The 21,265-nt window shown below is 46.1% G+C and overlaps 1 protein-coding gene across 1 annotated transcript in view; it reads left to right on the top strand.

Annotated features, from left to right (window-relative positions):
• LOC149457017 (phosphatidylinositol transfer protein beta isoform-like) overlaps nt 1–20,694 on the top strand; it is a 30,029-nt gene extending 9,335 nt beyond the window's left edge. The window contains exons 6-12 of the mRNA XM_089684175.1: nt 9,114–9,188; nt 11,485–11,568; nt 11,652–11,729; nt 15,297–15,407; nt 17,642–17,764; nt 17,848–17,938; nt 19,559–20,694. Of these exons, the coding sequence (XP_089540301.1) occupies nt 9,114–9,188; nt 11,485–11,568; nt 11,652–11,729; nt 15,297–15,407; nt 17,642–17,764; nt 17,848–17,895 (519 nt within the window). The 3' untranslated portion in view covers nt 17,896–17,938; nt 19,559–20,694. The remainder of the gene's footprint in view (nt 1–9,113; nt 9,189–11,484; nt 11,569–11,651; nt 11,730–15,296; nt 15,408–17,641; nt 17,765–17,847; nt 17,939–19,558) is intronic.
• Nucleotides 20,695–21,265: the final 571 nt, after the last annotated feature.

Genomic DNA, 21,265 nt, shown 5'->3' with positions numbered 1-21,265 from the left:
TAAAACAGAGTGAGCGATCAATAAAAAGCAGCTATTGCTCTAAGGTAACCATATAAAACCTCTATCAAACAGTAAAGAAGAAGTGCAGCGCTAATATAGGTTAGTATATAAAAGTGACGGATAAAAGTTCATAAATAATGTTGATATTAATATGAGATCCCAACTGCAGCAGAAATCGGATGCTTGTGCTTGGAAGTAATAGTAAAATTGCGCACTCACCAGATGCGCATTGAATATGCGCATATAAATCCACCAGGCGTATGGTTAACTTCCTTCCAGGTATGGAACAGCACAGCAGAAATTTCTTGGGCTGGATAAAAGGGCAGCTCATCCAGAGGTCCCCTTTAACCATTTCAATACCGGGCAATTTTACACCTTCCTGCCCAGGCCATTTTTCAGGTTTCAGCGCTCTCACACTTTGAATGACAATTGCGCGGTCATACAACATTGTACCCAAACTAAAATTTTATCATTTTCTTCACACAACTAGAGCTTTCTTTTGGTGGTATTTAATCACCGCCGGGGTTTTTATTTATTGCTAAATTAACAAAAAAAGACCAAAAATTTTGAAAAAAAAACACATTTTTCTTTGTTTCTGTTATAAAAGTTTACAAATAAATAATTGTTCTTCATAAATTTAGGCCGAGATGTATTCTGCTACATGTCTTTGGTGAAAATAACCCAAATTAGGATGTATTATTTAGTTTGTAGGAAAGTTATAGAGTTCACAAACTATGGTATAGATCTGAATATTGATCAGTCCTGAAGTACTGACAGCCAATCTAATTTCTTGAGGTCCAAGAATGTCAGAATAGTACAGATATCCCCCAAATGTCAGGACAGTACAGATATCCCCCAAATGACCCCTTTTTGCAGAGTAGACAGTCCGACGTACTTCATAAGAGGCATGGCGAGTTTTTTGAAGTTGTATTTTTTTTGCCATAATTTTTCGGAAAATTAAAAAATTAAAAAAATTATTTTCACTATTTTTTTTTTTTTTTACATACTGTCACCAGTGCAGTACAGCGTCATCATATAACTGGCATGGCGGTGAACAGGGACACTGACTGGTGACAGTATGAAAAAAATATATATATATTTTTTTTTTATTATTATTTTTAATTTTTTATTACATTTTTTTTTATTTTTTTTAAGATTTTTTTTCATATTTTACTATGACCAAAGTAGTACAATGTTACCATAGTAACATTGTACTACTTTGGGGAAGTGATCAGTATTTTTTTTTTTTTTTTTTTACACAATTTGCTTATAGCAAATAATTACTTTGCTATAAGCAAGCATTTACCTGAATGACATCGATTCATTCAGCTTTTTTTTTTTTTTTTTGTGCTTAGCAGTGATTTGGTCACAGCTAATCACATGACATGTGCATGTGATTAGCTGTGACCATTCACAGCTAGGCACTAGTATACAATGGATGGCATCATGAATGAAGCCATCCATTGTATACAACTGTCATGTGACCTGCTGTGATTGGTCACAGCAGGTCACATGGTACCAGCAACGGGAGCCGGTACTCGGATCTGTCATCGGCCGTGTCCGAGGTACACGGCCGGTGACGGATCGCGATGCTGCGCCGCTCTGCATTAGCGCAAACTGCACATGTGCGGGAGCACGCCAAATGGCGTGCACCCAGAATGCAGCAACACCTTTGAAGCCGCCAAACGGCCATTGGCCGGGCGGCCAATGGTTAAGGATGGATGGGTCTGCAGCCTGTGTTACAGGGATTCCCTCCTCTGGGTGCTGGAATGGGTCAGGATCATGAGAAGGCTCTGTAATTCAATAGCTCCATAAAGGAGGCACAAAAGAAGTGCCCATAGTGTAGTAATGTAAATACTTTTATTCCATAGAGAATTTTTTAAAAAAGTGGTAAAAAGATAACAGTGTTGCAGAGTGAACGCAGCACTGACCAAGGGTAAAGATGGCCGCCGGACCTTCACGAGGCTCCTGCGGCGTGACGTCACGGCGTGTTGGCTCCTAAAGCTTTTCGTGCCACGTACGTCCTCAGAGGGGAGACCAACGTCTCGCTGCCTCAGCTACAAAAGGTGCAAATCCCGTAAGGACAAAACAGGAGGCCTCTTAGCCACTCTGCTGCTGCTACATCACTAGCAGCAGAGTTGCCTTAGTGTGATTGGCTTGCCATCCTAGGCTATAGGTCTGTGTGTTTCTCTTGATGCACACAGCGTAGGGAGACACAATTCTAGGGTGGCTCTTAAGCATGCTGCCAGAGAAACAGGAAACCTGGGGTAGCAATCATGGCACCAGCTTGAACTGGAACATGCGCAAGGATTCACAGATAAAGCTGCATACTCAATAAGTGATTACACCCCATACGTGTAGCTAAAATTACAGATAAAAATCAGCACAAGGGGCATAAATTACAGTAAAGCTGGCAATACATGGATCTAAAATCGACTGGTTGAGCAGATAGCAACCGAATTTCATTCCATGTATGGGCACTTCGGTTTTACAGGACTCCAGCTACCAATCGACTTGTGTACAACTGCCCTGCTTGATTTTCTCCACTCGATCAGCGTCACAGGTCATAGTATGTGGAACTTATCAGTGTATTCTGATGACAAGGAAGTCTCCATAATCCAGCATGTCATATGGAAGAGGAAAACGCTGGCGGTCAGGGAGAGTGAGAGTTATATCATTTTTATTTTGTATTTTTGTAAAAAAAACACAAGAAAGGAAAAAAATACAGAAACCTAAAAATAATTTCAGTACTAAGGGTAAAACTGGGATTCAAACTTAGTTATTGTAATTGTAGTTACTCCCTACATGTTTCGTCCTCACGGGCTTCTTCAGGGGAGATTTTGTGAACGAACTTAACCTCCCTGGTGGTCTGATTCTTTCCGATTTTTTTTTTTTTGTGCTGAAAGCGGTACCATTTTTTTGCATGGAAATATGTAGTTTTTTATTGTAGGCTGTAATTTTTAGGAATAACTCACTGAAATCTGTCCGAACAAGAGTCTAGTAAACATTCCGGATATGTTAAATTTGAAACACGAAATCATAAATTATAATTTAATAAATAATCATAAAAAATAATAATAGAATAATAATAATAATAATAAATTTAATTCAATAATATAATCAAACCAAAAACACTGAAATGTGAAATATAGCGCCAAGTTCGCACATCGCTGAGCTCAGTCGCAGAATCGTTTTCAGTGTCTGATGAGGAATTTCCCCCACCAATCATTATCACTCAATTCTGCAAGTGGTTCTGATTTACTATCGCTGTTCTCTAGCCGGTCTAAAACCGCGTCTGACCTAAAGGGACGCTTTTTGGACGCCATGGACGTTTCTCAGTTTCCAGGCAGAAAGAACAGTAAAAATGCAGGCAGGGCGCCGGACAAAGCACTCGGGACACAATGTATGTGAAATGCATTGAAACAGCAATGAGAGCAAAAATGAAATTTTTTAAAAATTTCAAATTTCCCGCCGGTTCCGGCGCCCGTACGTCCCGACGTCACAGGGACCGGAAAACACAGAAGCCGGATGCCGGCATCGGCCGGAGGAGATGGCCGGGGACGCTGCAGGGGACACATCGTGGGAGCGAAGGACAAGGTAAGTGCTGCAGGGACTCCCTGAGCAACGCCGCATGGTAAGCCCGAGTGTAGCTCGGGGGGGTTACCGCTCTTGGTACTGACATTTTACCCCGAGCTACACTCGGGAATACCGCCAGGGGGGGTTAAGCTTAAGTTAATTTTTATTAATTAACACCTTGTTGTGTTTTTTACAAAAATACGAAATAAACATTCTATAACTTTTTAATGTTTAGTATTCATGTTCATGCACCCTGAAAGTCCAATCTGCTCTGTTGAATATGCAGACATTTAAGAGAAATATAAAAGTGAGCGCTCTCTCAGCAGCGGCCAATGCACTCAAAGGTAATCACAGTTGAACCCTCATAATACACAAAAGTATATAGGAGTGCGGCGCTAATGAATATATGTCTCAGATGATCTAAAACACGATATGATGTATAAGCAGAAGATCAGTGCATCAAATTAACTAAATGATAAATAATGTCCAAATAAAATGTCCAAATAAAATGAAATAAAATAAACGCAGGATCTTGCATAAAAGATAAAAGAACCAGGATCCAACGGTAAAATTCCTCCTTAGGAGGAGCCAGCAGAGCGTGACATCTAGCCGCCTGGAGCCACGAGGAGGCCCGGCGGCCATTTTACTTTTGGGTCAGTTACACTTCAGTTTTTTCATGTTTTACTGTCACAGTGTTTCTGCCTTGCTTTTATGATACTTATTTTTGAATAAATACATTTTACTTACTACACTATGAGAGATTTTTTTGGCTCCCACCTGGAGCTAACATATTTCAGGAATTACCCATCTTCACCTCCGGAGGGAGTTCCTCACTCATTAGTCACCCAATTTCTAAAGGGATTCCTGGATTTGAAATTGTCCATTACACAGAGATCACTTGTTCCTGGATGGCTATCCACCGTCTCCAGATGATGAAGGTTTCCTAAAGGTCATACTACATATGCACTTTTCCATAGCGCGTCCGGTGAGTGCGCAATTTTACCGTTGGATCCTGGTTCTTTTATCTTTTATGCAAGATCCTGCGTTTATTTTATTTCATTTTATTTGGACATTATTTATCATTTAGTTAATTTGATGCACTGATCTTTTGCTTATACATCATATCGTGTTTTAGATCATCTGAGACATATATTCATTAGCGCCGCACTCCTATATATTTTTGAATATGCAGACATTTACCTGTCCCTCGGTCCAGCGGTGTCCTCTCCACCTTCTTCTCTGCCTGGCGCCGGCATCTTCAGTGTGGGCAACCGGCTGTGACAGCTTGCGGCTTCACAGCCGGGTGCCCACTGCGCATGCGTGAGAAGCGCTGCGCTTTGTGAATGGCCCCGTAGTCTTCTGCGACCTGTCATATGTCCCAGAAGACTATGGGCAGGGAGGGGGGAGGACGACCTCCACTTTCGATCGTCTAGGCGATTGAAGTGGGAGCCTTTTGAGTGGAGCCCCGCTTTAATGATACCCCAGACAAAAATTAGCATTTACCTTTGCATTGCAGGGGGACCCCCCTACAAGGGTACTTTCCACATTTCACCAATGTTCAGCTTTAAAAAAAAAATCATAAGGTGTGTTTTTGAATGCAGCTAGTGTGAGTACCTGAATGTTTCTTCACTCTAGCCTGTCACCCCCTGCACAGCAGCACTGGGAGAGAGATGGGCATCAGTGCTGCAGTGCCTGTGCTGTGAGTGGGAGTATGCTAGCAGGAGGGATGACCTCTTCAGTCTGCTGCTGTTCAGTCATTGTCGAGTCAGCAGGTTTGAGGCATGGTTTAGCCAGTTTTCTTCACTGTGCAGCTGCTGCATTGGAGGTCCAGGAGCGGCCTGTACTGTCTCGCTGGGGCGCCTTGATAAATTGTTTAAAGAAAAGTTCACCTTTTGGACAAAAATCGTAAATGCATATTTTTTTTGCAGGTAAAAATCCCTAGATCGCCGATGCCATGCAGGATTCCAGCAGACCTGTCAGAGTATCTGCTTGCCGTATGGCACGGGGGGGCCGCGGTCCTCCAGCTGTTGCCAAACTACAAGTCCCATGAGGCATTGCAAGATTGACAGTTACAGGCATGACTCCCAAAGGCAGAGGCACGATGGGACTTGTAGTTTCGCAACAGCTGGAGGGCCACCAGTTTGACACCCCTGCTCTAGAGCTTAGGGAGGGAGAATTCAAATGCTAGGTCTGAATTTTTAGTAGAGCCTGGCCAATCCCTGGGGAGGTGTGCCCAGAAGGTGGCTGGGTTACTGTTAAACAGTTTCAAGCTGTGGGTGGATAATCTTTTTCCCCTGTGGAGATTGATCTGTTCGTTGAGAGGTATGGGGGGTGGGGGCATTGGTTGTCCTTGGACCTCCTTTTCCTGACTAAAGGCTGGACTACTTTGCCGGAGGCTTCACTTTTCCCCTAATGTTACCAGCGTGATCAAAACGTCCAGTATGCATGAGGACTAATGCTGAAAAACGCTGCAAAATGTGGTAAAACTGCACATTTTTGGACTTTTGGAGGGCCACCAGTTTGACACCCCTGCCCTATGGGATGTTAGAGCAAGCAGATCTATTGACAGGAAGCTTTGATGAACCACCGCGGTGCTCCACAGCAACGTGGTCGTTCATTGAAAACTATAAGCACAAAGCCACTAAGGCTGGTGGGACTTGTAGGCGCTCATTCACAAAACTCTGAGAATGAGTGACGCGGCTGTGTGGGCGGAGCCCCGCATGGCTACGCTGTTTTCAAACTTAACAGATCGTACGGGGAAACTTCTCCCCGTACTATCTGCCGGGGGGGGGGGGGGGGGCGACGGCTGCAGCTATGGGAATCCTGTTCCCGAAGGCAAATTTATCCTTCACCCTAGGTTCACATCTGTGCGGGTGGTGCTGCTGCGGATCCTCATGAAAATCCGTGCAGCCGCACCACCCGCACAGAGGAATGCGGACCCGCGGGTGCCATTAGTTCTAATGGCAGGCCGCCCGCACTGGGAACCTCACCAACCTGATTCCCAGGTACCACCCTACCCGTACCCTTCGCTCTTCACAGGACCTCCTTCTATCTTGCTCCCTGGTCTCCTCCTCCCACGCATAACTGCAAGACTTCTCCAGGTCCTCCCCCATCCTCTGGAACTCGCTACCCCAATCCATCAGACTGTCACCTTCTCTCCTCACCTTCAGGCGCTCCCTGAAAACCCACCTCTTCAGGGAAGCCTACCCCACCCTCACCTAACAGCCAACCTCCTCCACTCCTCCTACCACTCCATCCCCCACAGCCATTTCCCTCTGCACCACTACCCCCTCCCTCCTAGATTGTAAGCTCGAAAGAGTAGGGCCCTCTTACCCCTCGTGTGCTGTTTGTAGTTGCTGTAATGTTTCATGTATTGCCCCCCCTATTGTACAGCGCTGAGCAAACCCTTTGGCGCTATATAAACTCGATGTAGTAATAATAATAATAATAATGTCACGGGCACAGGAGTCCATTCAAATGAATGGGCTCTCGTGCCCGAGCAGAACGCGGCCCGCATGGCCGCATAGGTGTGAACGGGAGGTTAAAGTAGGCAAAACTTTTCTTTTTTTTTTTTTTCCCTAAATTTCGATAGAGTGAGAAAGGGTTATAACCCCGGTCCATTTATTTTTTGCTATCTATGCCCCATTGAGGAGATTTACCTGCATTTCCTGTCCCATGACTAAAACAGGAAGTGGTAGGAAATCCCTGCAAATTAAGGGAATTCCTTGGGGACCCCCAGGTCACTATAACTAGTGTCCCCATTGGAAGATTTCCACTCTATTACTTTTCTGGGGACAACCCCCAAGTTTGGGGGTTCTCTTTAATTTCACTCTCCGTGATAATGGTAAAGAGGGTGAGTGCTGGTTCACATTGGCTTCCCGCACCGCATTCCGAGCGCAATGCCCTTGCGATCTGCAGTGGGGGTCAGTTAAAGTTAACGACACCCCTCACACAGGTCGCAAACACATTGCGTCTGCCTGCACCAGTCCGGTACAAAGTACCATGCGATGCAGTTGCCGTGCGTTTAAGAAAAAGTAGCGCGTGCACTACTTTTGGTGCGGTGTGATTTAATCCCTTTCAAATGAATGGGCGTGACATCGCACCACATAGACCCACATATGGAACGTACAGCGCGCTCCTCGGCGATTCATATCAGGGCATGTTGTGAACCGATCCTGAATCTCCTTAACAGAGGCAAAGACAGCAATAAAAGCCTAATGCTCTAATCCGTCTCCAAAACTAAAAAAAGAAGTTTTGCCTTTTAGTTATACTTCGATTAACCTCTTCCAGACCGGACACTTTCCCCCCCTTCCTGACCAGGGCAATTTTCAGCTTTTAGCGCTATCACACTTTGAATGACAATTGCGCGGTCATGCATCACTGTACCCATATGAATTTTTTACCATTTTTTTGAGACAGATAAAGCTTTATTTTGGTGGTATTTATTCACCGCTGGGATTTGTATTTTTTTGCTATGTAAATGAAATGTCCAAAAATTTTGAAAAAAAGTGTTTTTTTTTTTTTATAACATTTTGCAAATAAATAATATTTCATCATAAATCTTAGCCAAAATTTATTCCGTCATCTTTTTAGTAAAAAAAAAAAAAAATCCAAATTAGTTTATAAGCAAAAATTATAATTTTTAAATGTTTTTTTTTACATTTTTATTTTATTTTTTTATATTAATTTTTTTTTTTTTTTACATACTGTCACCCTAGCAGTACAGTGTCACCATGGTGACACTGTACTACTTGTGGGGGGTGATGAAGATTTTTTTTTTTTTTTTTTTTTACACTGATTGCTTTTACACCCATATAGGATGTAAAAGCAATCATTTCTCTTTCTCTCTGTCTGCATTCTTGCAGTCATTGAGAAGTTTTTTTTATTTTTTTTTTTATTTTATTTTTTTTTACATACTGTCACCCTAGCAGTACAGTGTCACCATGGTGACACTGTACTACTTGTGGGGGGTGATGAAGATTTTTTTTTTTTTTTTTTTTTTTTTACACGGATTGCTTTTACACCCATATAGGATGTAAAAGCAATCATTTCTCTTTCTCTCTGTCTGCATTCTTGCACTCATTGAGAAGTACTGAGTGAGCTGTGATTGGTCACAGCTTGTCACATGGTACAAGGCTTTTGTGAATAGTCCTGTACCATGTGACCTCTGTGATCATTCACAGATTTCACACGTAGTAAGCAATGATGTCAGAAGTGACATCTTGCTTACTACTTTGCATGTGATCACTGATTGGCCAATCAGTGATCACATGATCGGGACCTTGTACAGAGGATTGGTATTTCACTGTGTCCGGAGGACACAGCGGGCACCGGATCGCGGTGCTGCGCGCTCCCAGGGAGCGCGCACAAGCAAGGTGCGGGGAAGGCCGTTTATAGACGGCCACCCGACCCTGCAGTGCCACCGTCCGGCCGTTTTATATACAATGGCCGGACGGGAGATGGTTAATTATTGTATGGTGTTTTTCCTCCTGCTTGTTTCACTGCTTCCAACCCTTTTTTTTTTTTTTTTAATTCAGAATGAATACATGAAAGACGACTTCTTCATTAAGATCGAGACGTGGCATAAACCAGATTTCGGGACCCTGGAGAATGTAAGATATCTGACTAAAGCATTGTCCTTTTTTAACAGGGTCCCTTTCCAACCCCCACATCCCTCCCCCCAAAAAAAAAAAAAATTTCAGTTTGATTGTTAATTTTTTATTGTCCATGAGCTGGAAATATATTGGTGATACATAAACTTTGCTGGATGTGGAACATTGCATATGTGAACCGGCACCACAAAGGACAAACGACTACCAATCCCAAAAGAAAAACTTTTCCCCAAAAAGCAGTCCTCAGCGCCTCTAAAAACAGTCATAAATGGTAAAATGTTTTTTTTTGGGGGGGAAGGGGGGGGGGGTCCAGAAGTTCCAGCTGAACCTGGAAGTGATGAAATGTGCGTCGCCTCTGGGTTTCTACTAAGTAGGGAAGACCGGTGAACATCACCTCTACCTGGATCCACAGGCATGAGAGCAGAACCTGGGAAGCGTGGCGAGATGGGGGGGGGACCATTGCTTCCATCTTACAGCCATCTTGTCAGATTTACACGAGTGTGTATAAAACCACCCACTGCCATGAAGAACGTGTGTCAGTGAAAAGGGTAAAGAACACATAAACAACAAAGATTAAAATCATTCCAGGCTCACTAGCAGTTTTTAACCCCTCACCTACCGGGCACTTATACCCCCCTTCCTGCCCAGGCCAATTTTCAGCTTTCAGCGCTGTTGCACTTTGAATGACAATTGCGCGGTCGTGCAACACTGTACCCATATAACATTTTTATGAATTTTTTCACACAAATAGAGCTTTCTTTTGGTGGTATTTACTTGCCGCTGTTTTATTTTTTGCGCCATAAACAAAAAAATTAGTAAAAAATTAAAAAAAAAGTTTTCCTTTTGTCTCTATTATAAAATTTTGGAAACGGGTAATTTTTGTTTTTCAATAATGTGCGTTGATGAGGCGGCACTGATGGGCAGTAATAGGCGGCAGTGGTAGGCGGCACTGATGGGCAGTGGTAGGCGGCACTGATGGGCAGTGATAGGCGGCACTGATGGGCAGTGGTAGGCGGCACTGATGGGCAGTGATAGGCGGCACTGATGGGCAGCAGTGGTAGGCGGCACTGATGGGCAGCAGTGGTAGGCGGCACTGATGGGCAGCAGTGGTAGGCGGCACTGATGGGCAGCAGTGGTAGGCGGCACTGATGGGCAGCAGTGGTAGGCGGCAGTGATGGGCAGCAGTGGTAGGCGGTAGTGATGGGCAGGGATAGGCGGCACTGAAATACAACAATGATGGGCAGTGACTGCTGGGAACTTGTGGGCGACACTGCCAGGCACCGATCATCAGGACACTGATCATGAGTGCCCTGATGATCGGTGCCGATCCATCCTCTGCCCTTTGCTGGTTATCTGGAGTACTTTTCTCACGCTGTGAGGAAAGTGCAGCCGACAACCGGCAACTGCATTTACTGGTGATCTGCTGTGTCATTGGACACGGCCGATCACGTGGTAAAAGGCCGCTGTGATTGGCTTTTTTACCACATCACGTGATCAGCTGTGTCTGTAGGACACAGTGATCATGGAGATCGCCAAGTGCACGCCCCTGGGGGCACGTGGGAGGACGTCATAGGACGCCCTCCCAGGACTGGACAACCGCGCTGTAGCTGTCATTCGGCCATAGCGCAGTTGCCAAGGGGTTTAAGGTCCTAGAAGCTGTTATCAGCATTTTTTTCTGCTCCTGGAATCCTGGAAGTTTCAGGGTTTAGGAGCAGAAACAAAAAAAAATGTTTTTCCGGCAGAACGCTGAACTACTAAAATGCTCCTAATAGCTTTTTTTTTTTTTTTTTTTCCCTGCATGTACTGTTAAAATTTAAACGCTACTAAAAACCGCTATTTCCAGCTTCACATCAGTCCCTAACCCTCAAGGGGTGTACAATCTAAGGTCCCTAACCCTCAAGGGGTGTACAATCTAAGGTCCCTAACCCTCAAGGGGTGTACAATCTAAGGTCCCTAACCCTCAAGGGGTGTACAATCTAAGGTCCCTAACCCTCAAGGGGTGTACAATCTAAGGTCCCTAACTCACATTCATACATACACATACTAGGGACCATTCAGACAGGAGCCAATTAACCTACTAGTATGTCTTTGGAGTGTGGAAGGAAACCGGAGTATCCACGCAGGCACAGGGAGAACATGCAAACTCCAGGCAGGTGATGCCGTGGTTGGGGAATGAACCCACGACCCGAGTACTGCCAGGCGGATGTGCTAACCCTTTAGCCATTGTGCTGCCCAATTATTTGGAGATTGCTGGAGGTGAACTGGTCCTGATTGTACAACCTGCGTCTTATTCCAGGTACATGGATTGGATGTGGAGACCTGGAAGGAGGTGGAGATCGTACCTATTGATATCGCAGATCGCTCTGAAATCTCAGAAGATGTAAGTAAGATGTAAGGGATTTGCGCATGGTGGCGCCTAAAGGTTTCAGTGTTTGTTAATGGGGCCTCTTCCTTCCCTTTTAGGACTATAAGCCAGAAGAGGACCCAGCCGCATACAGATCGGAGAAGACGGGGAGAGGGCCATTAACAAAGGATTGGATGGTAATGTTCCTTCTTCTGTCGGAACCTTTGTCTCTTAAATCATTTTACTGCCACGGCCATGGATACTAGGGGGGGGGGGGGACAGGGGGGGGGGGTTCACACATACTCCCAGCAGCTGCAGCAGAGTGTGTGTATCTGGCCAGCCAACTGTTGTCTGTCGGATTTATTTATTTATTTATTTCAGGTACTTATATAGCGCCATCAGTGTACGCAGCACTTTACATATATATTGTACATTCACATCAGTCCCTAACCCTCAAGGGGCGTACAATCTAAGGTCCCTAACCCTCAAGGGGCGTACAATCTAAGGTCCCTAACCCTCAAGGGGCGTACAATCTAAGGTCCCTAACCCTCAAGGGGCGTACAATCTAAGGTCCCTAACCCTCAAGGGGCGTACAATCTAAGGTCCCTAACCCTCAAGGGGCGTACAATCTAAGGTCCCTAACCCTCAAGGGGCGTACAATCTAAGGTCCCTAACCCTCAAGGGGCGTACAATCTAAGGTCCCTAACCCTCAAGGGGCGTACAATCTAAGGTCCCTAACCCTCAAGGGGTGTACAATCTAAGGTCCCTAACTCACATTCATACATACACATACTAGGGGCAATTTAGACAGGAGCCAATTATCCTACCAGCATGTCTTTGGAAGATGGGAGGAAACCGGAGTACCCAGAGAAAACCCATGCAGGCACAGGGAGAACATGCAAACTCCAGGCAGGTGGTGCTGTGGCTGGGATTCGAACCAACGACCCGAGTACTGCCAGGCGGAAGTGCTAACCATTTAGCCACTGTGCTGCCCGGATAGATAGTCGGATAGAAGCTTCCACAAATGCTGGTAACCAATCCCCTCCCTAGACGCACGCTCGCCATGTTTCCCAGGCTCTGTTCCCCCATCGACGGACTCGGTTGTCCCGTGTGATGAAAAACAGTTTAATAATTTAAAAAAATGTAAGTGTAAAAAAAAAAAAAAAAGTTACAAGTAACTAAAATAGACACACGCACACGGACACAGACACGGACACACACACAAACACACGGACAGACACACACGGACACACACACGGACAGACACACACACACACACACGGACAGACACACACACACACGGACAGACACACACACACACGGACAGACACACACACACACGGACAGACACACACACACCACACACGGACAGACACACACACACCACACACGGACAGACACACACACACCACACACGGACAGACACACACACACACGGACAGACACACACACGGACACACACAGACACGCACACGGACACACACACAAACACACGGACAGACACACACACACACGGACACACACACACGGACAGACACACACACACACGGACAGACACACACACACACGGACAGACACACACACACACCACACACGGACACACACACCACACACGGACACACACACCACACACGGACAGACACACACACACACACGGACAGACACACACACACACATGGACAGACACACACACACACGGACAGACACAGACACACACACACGGACAGACACACACACACGGACAGACACACACACACACGGACAGACACAGACACACACACACGGACAGACACACACACACGGACAGACACACACACACGCACAGACACACACACACACGCACAGACACACACACACGCACAGACACACACACACAGACACGGACAGACACACACACACGGACACACACACACACACAGACACACACACACACACACGCGGACAGACACACACACACAGACACACACACACAGACACACACACACACACGCGGACAGACACACACACACGCGGACAGACACACACACACACACACACACGCGGACAGACACACACACACACACGCGGACAGACACACACACACACACGCGGACAGACACACACACACGCGGACAGACACACACACACGCGGACAGACACACACACACGCGGACAGACACACACACACGCGGACAGACACACACACACACACACGCGGACAGACACACACACACACACACACGCGGACAGACACACACACACACGCGGACAGACACACACACACACACGGACAGACACACACACACACACGGACAGACACACACACGGACAGACACGGACAGACACACGGACAGACACACACACACGGACAGACACACACACACACACGGACAGACACACACACACACACGGACAGACACACACACACACACGGACAGACACACACACACACACGGACAGACACACACACACACACGGACAGACACACACACACACACGGACAGACACACACACACACACGGACAGACACACACACACACACGGACAGACACACACACACACACGGACAGACACACACACACACACGGACAGACACACACACACACACACACACACACGGACAGACACACACACACACACGGACAGACACACACACACACACGGACAGACACACACACACACACGGACAGACACACACACACACACGGACAGACACGGACAGACACACACACACACGGACAGACACACACACACACACGGACAGACACACACACACGGACACACACACACACACACACACACACACGGACACACACACACGTTGGGGGACGCCTATGCAGGAAAACAGCTGTTGCACAAAGTATTTTACATATCACCGCACACTGCAGTCAGAGCAGATTCTATTATTCATTTTTAACTCTAGTCTGCTGACCCATTGGCCCACTTTTAGTCCGGGTTCACATATGTGCGTGTGATTTGTGTGCGTTGCGAATGGAGCCGTACATTTTGTATGGCTCTATTCGCACCCGCACAGAAAACGTCCAGGACCCTTTTTTGGTCCACACTAGAATTGTATCGCACGGGTATTCACACCTCTGCGATCCAATTCTTCACATCGCACCGCGTTTTGCGGACCGCTTTCGGGGTGCTGTTAACTTAACATACACACCCGCAGCGGTTTGCATAAACGGGGTGCGATTCTGATGCTGTCCGGAACTCGCACACAAAACGCTGCGAATTCCTCACCACATCAGTCTGAACCCGGGCTTAGTGTGTTTTTTTTTTTGTTTTTTTTTTTAACTGAAATTTTGTATTTTATAAACCGTTGCGCTAATATCGTGTGTGGTTTTATTTTTATTTATTACAAGTACTTGTATAGCGCTGTCAATGTACATACACATACTAGGGCCAATTTAGACGGGAGCAAATTATCCTACCGCCATGTCTTTGGAGTGTGGAAGGAAACTGGAGTACCCGGAGGAAACCCACACAGGCACAGGGAGAACATGCAAACTCCAGGCTGGTCGTGGTTTGGATGTGCTGATGACTATAGTGCTGACATAAATTATAACTACCACTATTTTATTCTCTGGGGTGTCTGCTTTCAGAAAAAAAATGTTTGGGGGTTTTAGCAAATCTTCAGGCCTAAAGTGATTTATTTTTTATTTTTTTTTAAAAGAGCAAAAGGCTTACCTACTGATTGTGGGGGGGTTGGATTTATGTGTCTGCATGACTGGTGTGTTTTTTTTTATTTAACATATCTATACGTCTGTATTTGTGTGCAGAACGAGATCCTTAACAACCCCTCTTGCCCTCACATGTGTGCCTACAAACTAGTGACTGTCAAATTCCGATGGTGGGGCCTTCAGGGTAGAATGGAGAAGTTTATTCACAAGGTAAGTTCACACATCCACCAGAGAACCGGAACAGGCCGAGTCATTCATTGCTTTTCTGAAAAGTGGCTGAGATGTCTTAGAGTCCTTTCACACAGGCAGTTCCAGATGTCCGTTTTTCATCTGTCCGCTTAGCCCGGGTTCACATCGGTGCGGTAAATCGCATGTGATTCACGCAGGAACCGCACCGCATTCCTGTACAAATAACATGTGATTTGCGTGCGGTGCGATCGGAGTCGTACATTTTGTATGGCTCTAATCGCACCGCACCAAAAAGGCGCAGGACCCTTTTTTGGTCTGCACTAGAATCGGATCGCACGGGTATTCACACCCATGCGATCCGATTCTGCCCATCGCACCGATGTGGGGGTGTTGTTAACTTCTCATACACACCCGCATCGGTCAGTGTAAACGGGATGCGATTGTGATGTGGTTTTGAATTCGCACAAAACTCTGCAGCGCATCAGTGTGAACCCGGGCTCACGGATGAAACCCCCTGTATTTCTGTGGACTATCGATGTATACTGACCATCGTGTTTACATCTGTTAACGTTCGCATCACTTAACATCCATTTTTTTGAACGGAAGAAAACCCTATTTTTCTTCTGTAAAAAAAAAAAAACAGAACAGACAAAAAACAGATGTAAACGGACATACGGATTTTACATTGGTAAAGGATGTAAAAAAACTGATGGTAAACTGATACATTTTTTTCTTTGAAAAAATGGGACTGAACTGATGAAAAAACCAGACCGCTTTTTTTTTCTTTTTAAAGAGAACCTGTACTGTGAAAGCCATGCTTAACCAGTTCCCAGCCACGCTATAGCCAAAGGACGGCTACAGCACGGTTGTGTAATTCTGGGACGACGTCCATGGACGTCATTCCAGAACGCGCCCCCCAGCGGTGTGCACCCGGCGCCGCTGGTGATCGCTGTGTCCTACGGACACAGCTAGCTGATCACGTGTTACGGTACACGGCCAATCACTGCGGCCTTTTACCACATGATCAGCTGTGTCCAATGACACCGGGTAAATACAGTTGCCAGTTACCGACTGCACTTTCCTCGCGCTGTCACAGCGTGAGGGAAGTACTGCCGAGAACCGGCAATTGTCAGCGCCACCCACCTCTGCCCTGATGATCAGTGCCACCCACCTCTGCCCTGATGATCAGTGCCACCCACCTCTGCCCTGATGATCAGTGCCACCCACCTCTGCCCTGATGATCAGTGCCACCCACCTCTGCCCTGATGATCAGTGCCACCCACCTCTGCCCTGATGATCAGTGCCACCCTTCTCTGCCCTGATGATCAGTGCCACCCACCTCTGCCCTGCAGTGCCACCCACCTGTGCCGCTCACTGTGCCCATTAGTGCTGCCCAGCAGTGTTGCCCATCCATGCTGCCTATCCGTGCCACCTAATCAGTGCTGCCTATCCGTGCCACCTAATCAGTGCCCAGCAGTGCCACCTAATCGGTGCCCAGCAGTGCTGCCTATCCATGCCAACTCATCAGTGTCCCATCAGTGCTGCCTACCAGTGCAGCCTCATCAACACACATCAGTGATGGAGAAAAAGTACCTGTTTGCAAAATTTTATGATAGAAACAAAAACTTTTTGTTTTCAAATTTTTTGCTCTTTTTTTTTTGTTTTTCTGTTTATAGCGCAAAAAAATAAAACAACCAGAGGCTGATTGCAGCGGTGTTGCATGACCGTGCAATTGTCCCTCAAAGTGCGACAGCGCTGAAAGCTGAAAATTGGCCAGGGCAGGAAGGGGGTAGAAGCGCCAGGTAGGCAAGTGGTTGAAGACAAAGGACAGGTCACCAGTATTTCCATTGGACTCCATGCAGCTGATCAGTGTGCCTTGTTCTTGCTATGCACCATGTCTCCGTGTAGGGGTGGCCCTCTTGATAGAGGAGCAGGGCTTTGCTTCCTTATGTCAGGACTCGCCCCCCACTGAGGACTGGTGATCTGATGACTTGCGGGGGAATATTCAAGAATGGCAGGAGAGTGGTAGAGGAGGAAACTTAGATCTACAGAATGAATGAAGCAGGGACATCTTTGCACTGCATATCCTCAGGTACGGCTTCGTCTCCAGCAAGGAGAACAGTGAGCAGCACAATAGGGTCATCTCCAGATCATCATTTTTGAGTCCTCTTATAAATCTGTATCAGCTGCCTTTTACCTTGGATTGGCTCGCTCATCTATCTCCTTCTGCTTTCTTTTTTTTGCTTTGTTCCTAGCAAGAGAAGCGCCTCTTCACAAACTTTCACCGCCAGCTTTTCTGCTCCCTGGACCGGTGGGTGGATCTGAACATGGACGACATCCGCCGTATGGAAGACGAAACACAGAAAGAGCTGGACGAGGTGAGGAGTGGATGGCGGCTCTTCTATCATGGCCGTAAATGTATGTATTCCATAGCTAACAGCCACCTCTACTCTTCCTACAGATGCGGCAAAAAGGACAAGTCAGGGGCATGACTGCGAAAGACGAGTAAACTTCTTTTTTTGTTTTTTATTCTTGGCTCCATGGACTTACAGGTGAGAACATTTCCGTCATTTCTTTTCCAACAACCACCACTGGGAGGCAGCTTGTGAGCGTGCAAGAATGCAGCCAGAGAGAAGGGGAAATGATTGTTTTTACAGCCTTTAGCAATCCGTGTAGAAAAAAAAAAAATCTTTATCGCCCCCACAAGTAGTACAGTGTCACCATGGTGTCACTGTACTGCTAGGGTGACAGTATGTTTAAAAGAAAAAAAAAAAAAGTATAACTAAAGGCAATTTTTTTTTCAGTTTTGGACAGAGTGGGGAGGGAATAGAACCCTGTCAGGTTTTTATTGCTGGTTGTGCCACCGTGAAGGAGATTCAGCCTGTTTACCATTTAACCCCTTGCCTACCGGGCACTTATACCCCCTTCTTTACCACGCCAATTTTCAGCTTTCAGCGCTGTCGCACTTTGACAATTGCGCGGTCATGCAAGTTTGTACTCATATGAAATTTTTATCAATTTTTTCTCACAAATAGAGCTTTCTTTTGGTGGTATTTAATTGCCGCTGGGTACTTGACTTTTTGCGCTATAAACAAAAAAATTGCAAAAAATTTGAAAAAAAAAAAGTTTCTTTGTTTCTATTATAACATTTTTCAAACAGGTAATTTTTCTCCTTCACTGATGTGTGTTGATGAGGCAGCACTGATGGGAACTGATAGGCGGCACTGATGGGAACTGATAGGCGGCACTGATGGGAACTGATAGGCGGCACTGATGGGAACTGATAGGCGGCACTGATGGGAACTGATAGGCGGCACTGATGGGAACTGATAGGCGGCACTGATGGGAACTGATAGGCGGCACTGATGGGAACTGATAGGCGGCACTGATGGGAACTGATAGGCGGCACTGATGGGAACTGATAGGCGGCACTGATGGGAACTGATAGGCGGCACTGATAGGCAGCACTAATGAGGTGTCACGGATAGGCGGCACTGATAGACGGCACTGATGGGTGGCACTGACTGGCGCAACTGCTGGGCACTGACTGGCGCAACTGCTGGGCACTGACTGGCGCAACTGCTGGGCACTGACTGGCGGCATTGACTGGCAGCACAGGTGGGCGGCACAGGTGGGCGGCACTGGTGGGCACAGGTGGGCGGCACTGGTGGACACAGGTGGGCAGAACTGGTGGGTGGAACTCTGACAGCGTGAGGAAAGTGCAGACGAGAACCGGCAATTGCATTTCCCGGTGATCAGCATGTCATTGGACACGGCTGATCACGTGGTAAAAGGACGCTGTGATTGGCCTTTTACCACATCATGTGATCAGCTGTGTCCGTAGGACACAGCGATCACGGAGATGGCCGGGTGCGCAGGAGAGCGCGTTCTGGGTGGACGTCATATGATGCCCTCCCAGAACTAGCCGGCCGCAGTGTAACCGTCATTCGGCCTCTCTGCGGTTGGCAAGTAGTTAAAAATTCCTTTTAGTTTAAGATAAATTAGTATAAACATTTTTTTTATATAGTGTTTATTTTTTTAGTATGCATTTCTTTGAAATTTGTGATTCTGGTTCAAAGCATTGCAGAGTTCTTTACAAATGAAATCAAGGCGAAGAGTAATTTGTTTTTCTTTTCCCCTCCTGTTTTTTTCTTTCTTTTTTCTCCTCTTAGATTCCTCTCAGGCGGAGTCTGCCACATCTTTCTTCCTCTCATTGGCTGGACTGCATGGGGTGGGGGTGTTTCAAAGTTTTGAAGAGAAAGGAGAGGAAGAGCTGCTGGCCCCACCCCCTTCCACCTATTTCATTGTCGTCGTGCCCCCCCAGCTTCTCTCATTTGACTTTTTGTTTTTGTCCGCCCAGTTTTTCCAGGGGTAGTATTTAGCCATGTCCTGCCCCTACCGGCCATTCTCACTACAAGATGATCCTTTTTCTTCCTTTTTTTTATTGGGGTTTTTGTTTTTTTTTGTTTGTTTTTTTCAAATTTCACTTTTCTACTGCTGCGTAACTGGCGATGGGAACAAGGAAAAGTGGTGCTCTTTCGTGCTCCTGTTCCAACTATGGCAGCCAAATTAACCCCTTTTATCCACCCCCCCAAGCTGGGGCCCAGTATTGCGCATCAGGAAGAGAATCGCGTGCCTGTGTAATCCTGAATGATCTCCTTTGTGCGTTACAGGCCGAGTTCCTGACCCTTCACCTGTAGTCTACGGGGCCAAGCCGCAGCATTTGTCCGTTGGGCCCTTAGCGGGAGCGTCGCACTAAGACTGACTGCATGACGAGACAATTGCGCCGCCTTGGTTATCAGTGTCATCCAGCAGTGAAGGGGTTGGCGCCGCTGTGCTCGCTCTCGTAACTGTTGACCCACATGGCCCAGTGAAAGCCATGGATAAGGAACCCAGAATGGCCGTTTACCCCCTTTGTATGACAGGTGCACTTTAGTGATTCTCAAAGGTCCTTTTGCTTCAAGGGGGTGTCCTCAGTGCAGCTTCCTTTTTGTTTCCTTTTTTGTTTTTGTTTTTTTTTCTATAGAGCTGTTGGGGATTTTATACTTTGGCTTCAACAGGCACTGAGAAGAAACAGTTACACGTGCCATTTTTTTTTTTTGTCCTCTTTGTTCAGGGTCCAGAATGCATTTTACTGAGAAGGGACCAGGATGGGCGTTCACTGGGGAGGTGGGCGGGGGGATATCATACCAGTGAGGGGGGGGAGGTGTTCATTTTTTCCTTTTTTTTTTTTCTTTTTTTTCTTTTTTTTTTTTTAAAGGGTATCATGTGACAGCATTTATGGAAATAAAAAAGAACTATAATCATGTATAGGTGTGTGCGGTGGTTTGTGGTTACGGCGGGGAGAGGTGGGTACTGTACGTTGCTGTCTTGTTTTAAAAAGAAACTGCACCGTGTACATTTTTAGTTATTACCATAAAGCTTAAGTTGAAAATTATTTTTTTTATTTTTTTTACATGTTTTATTTATTTTTCTGATTTATTTATTTATTTTTTTAACCATGTTTTGTTTATTTTTTTTTTTATTTTTATTTTTTTTACATTTTTTTTTATTTTCTTATCTGTTGTTTTATGCAGAGTTGTTAGGACTCCCTCTAGTAGTCATTTGTAGTTTTGAAAATATTACACCCCTTTACACAGCAGACTGAAGATTAAAGTCAAATTCCTTGCTAAAAAACTTCCCAGAGACACAGCGGTCAGCAGATGGGTAACTTCTCAGGGACACAGCGATCTGCAGAGCAGGCAGGGGTAACTCCCAGGCACACAGCGGCAGCAGGCAGGGGTAACTCCCAGGCAGGCAGGGGTAGCCCCCAGGGACACAGCAATCAGCAGAGCAGGCAGGGGTAACTCCCAGGCACACAGCGGCAGCAGGCAGGGGTA

The sequence above is a fragment of the Staurois parvus genome, unplaced genomic scaffold (assembly GCF_062004578.1).
Source record: "Staurois parvus isolate SC_StPar_1 unplaced genomic scaffold, SC_StPar_1.0 ptg000338l, whole genome shotgun sequence".
NCBI lineage: Eukaryota > Metazoa > Chordata > Amphibia > Anura > Ranidae > Staurois > Staurois parvus.
The sequence above is the reverse complement of the archived record's forward strand: the minus strand, read 5'-3'. Positions and strand labels throughout refer to the sequence as shown.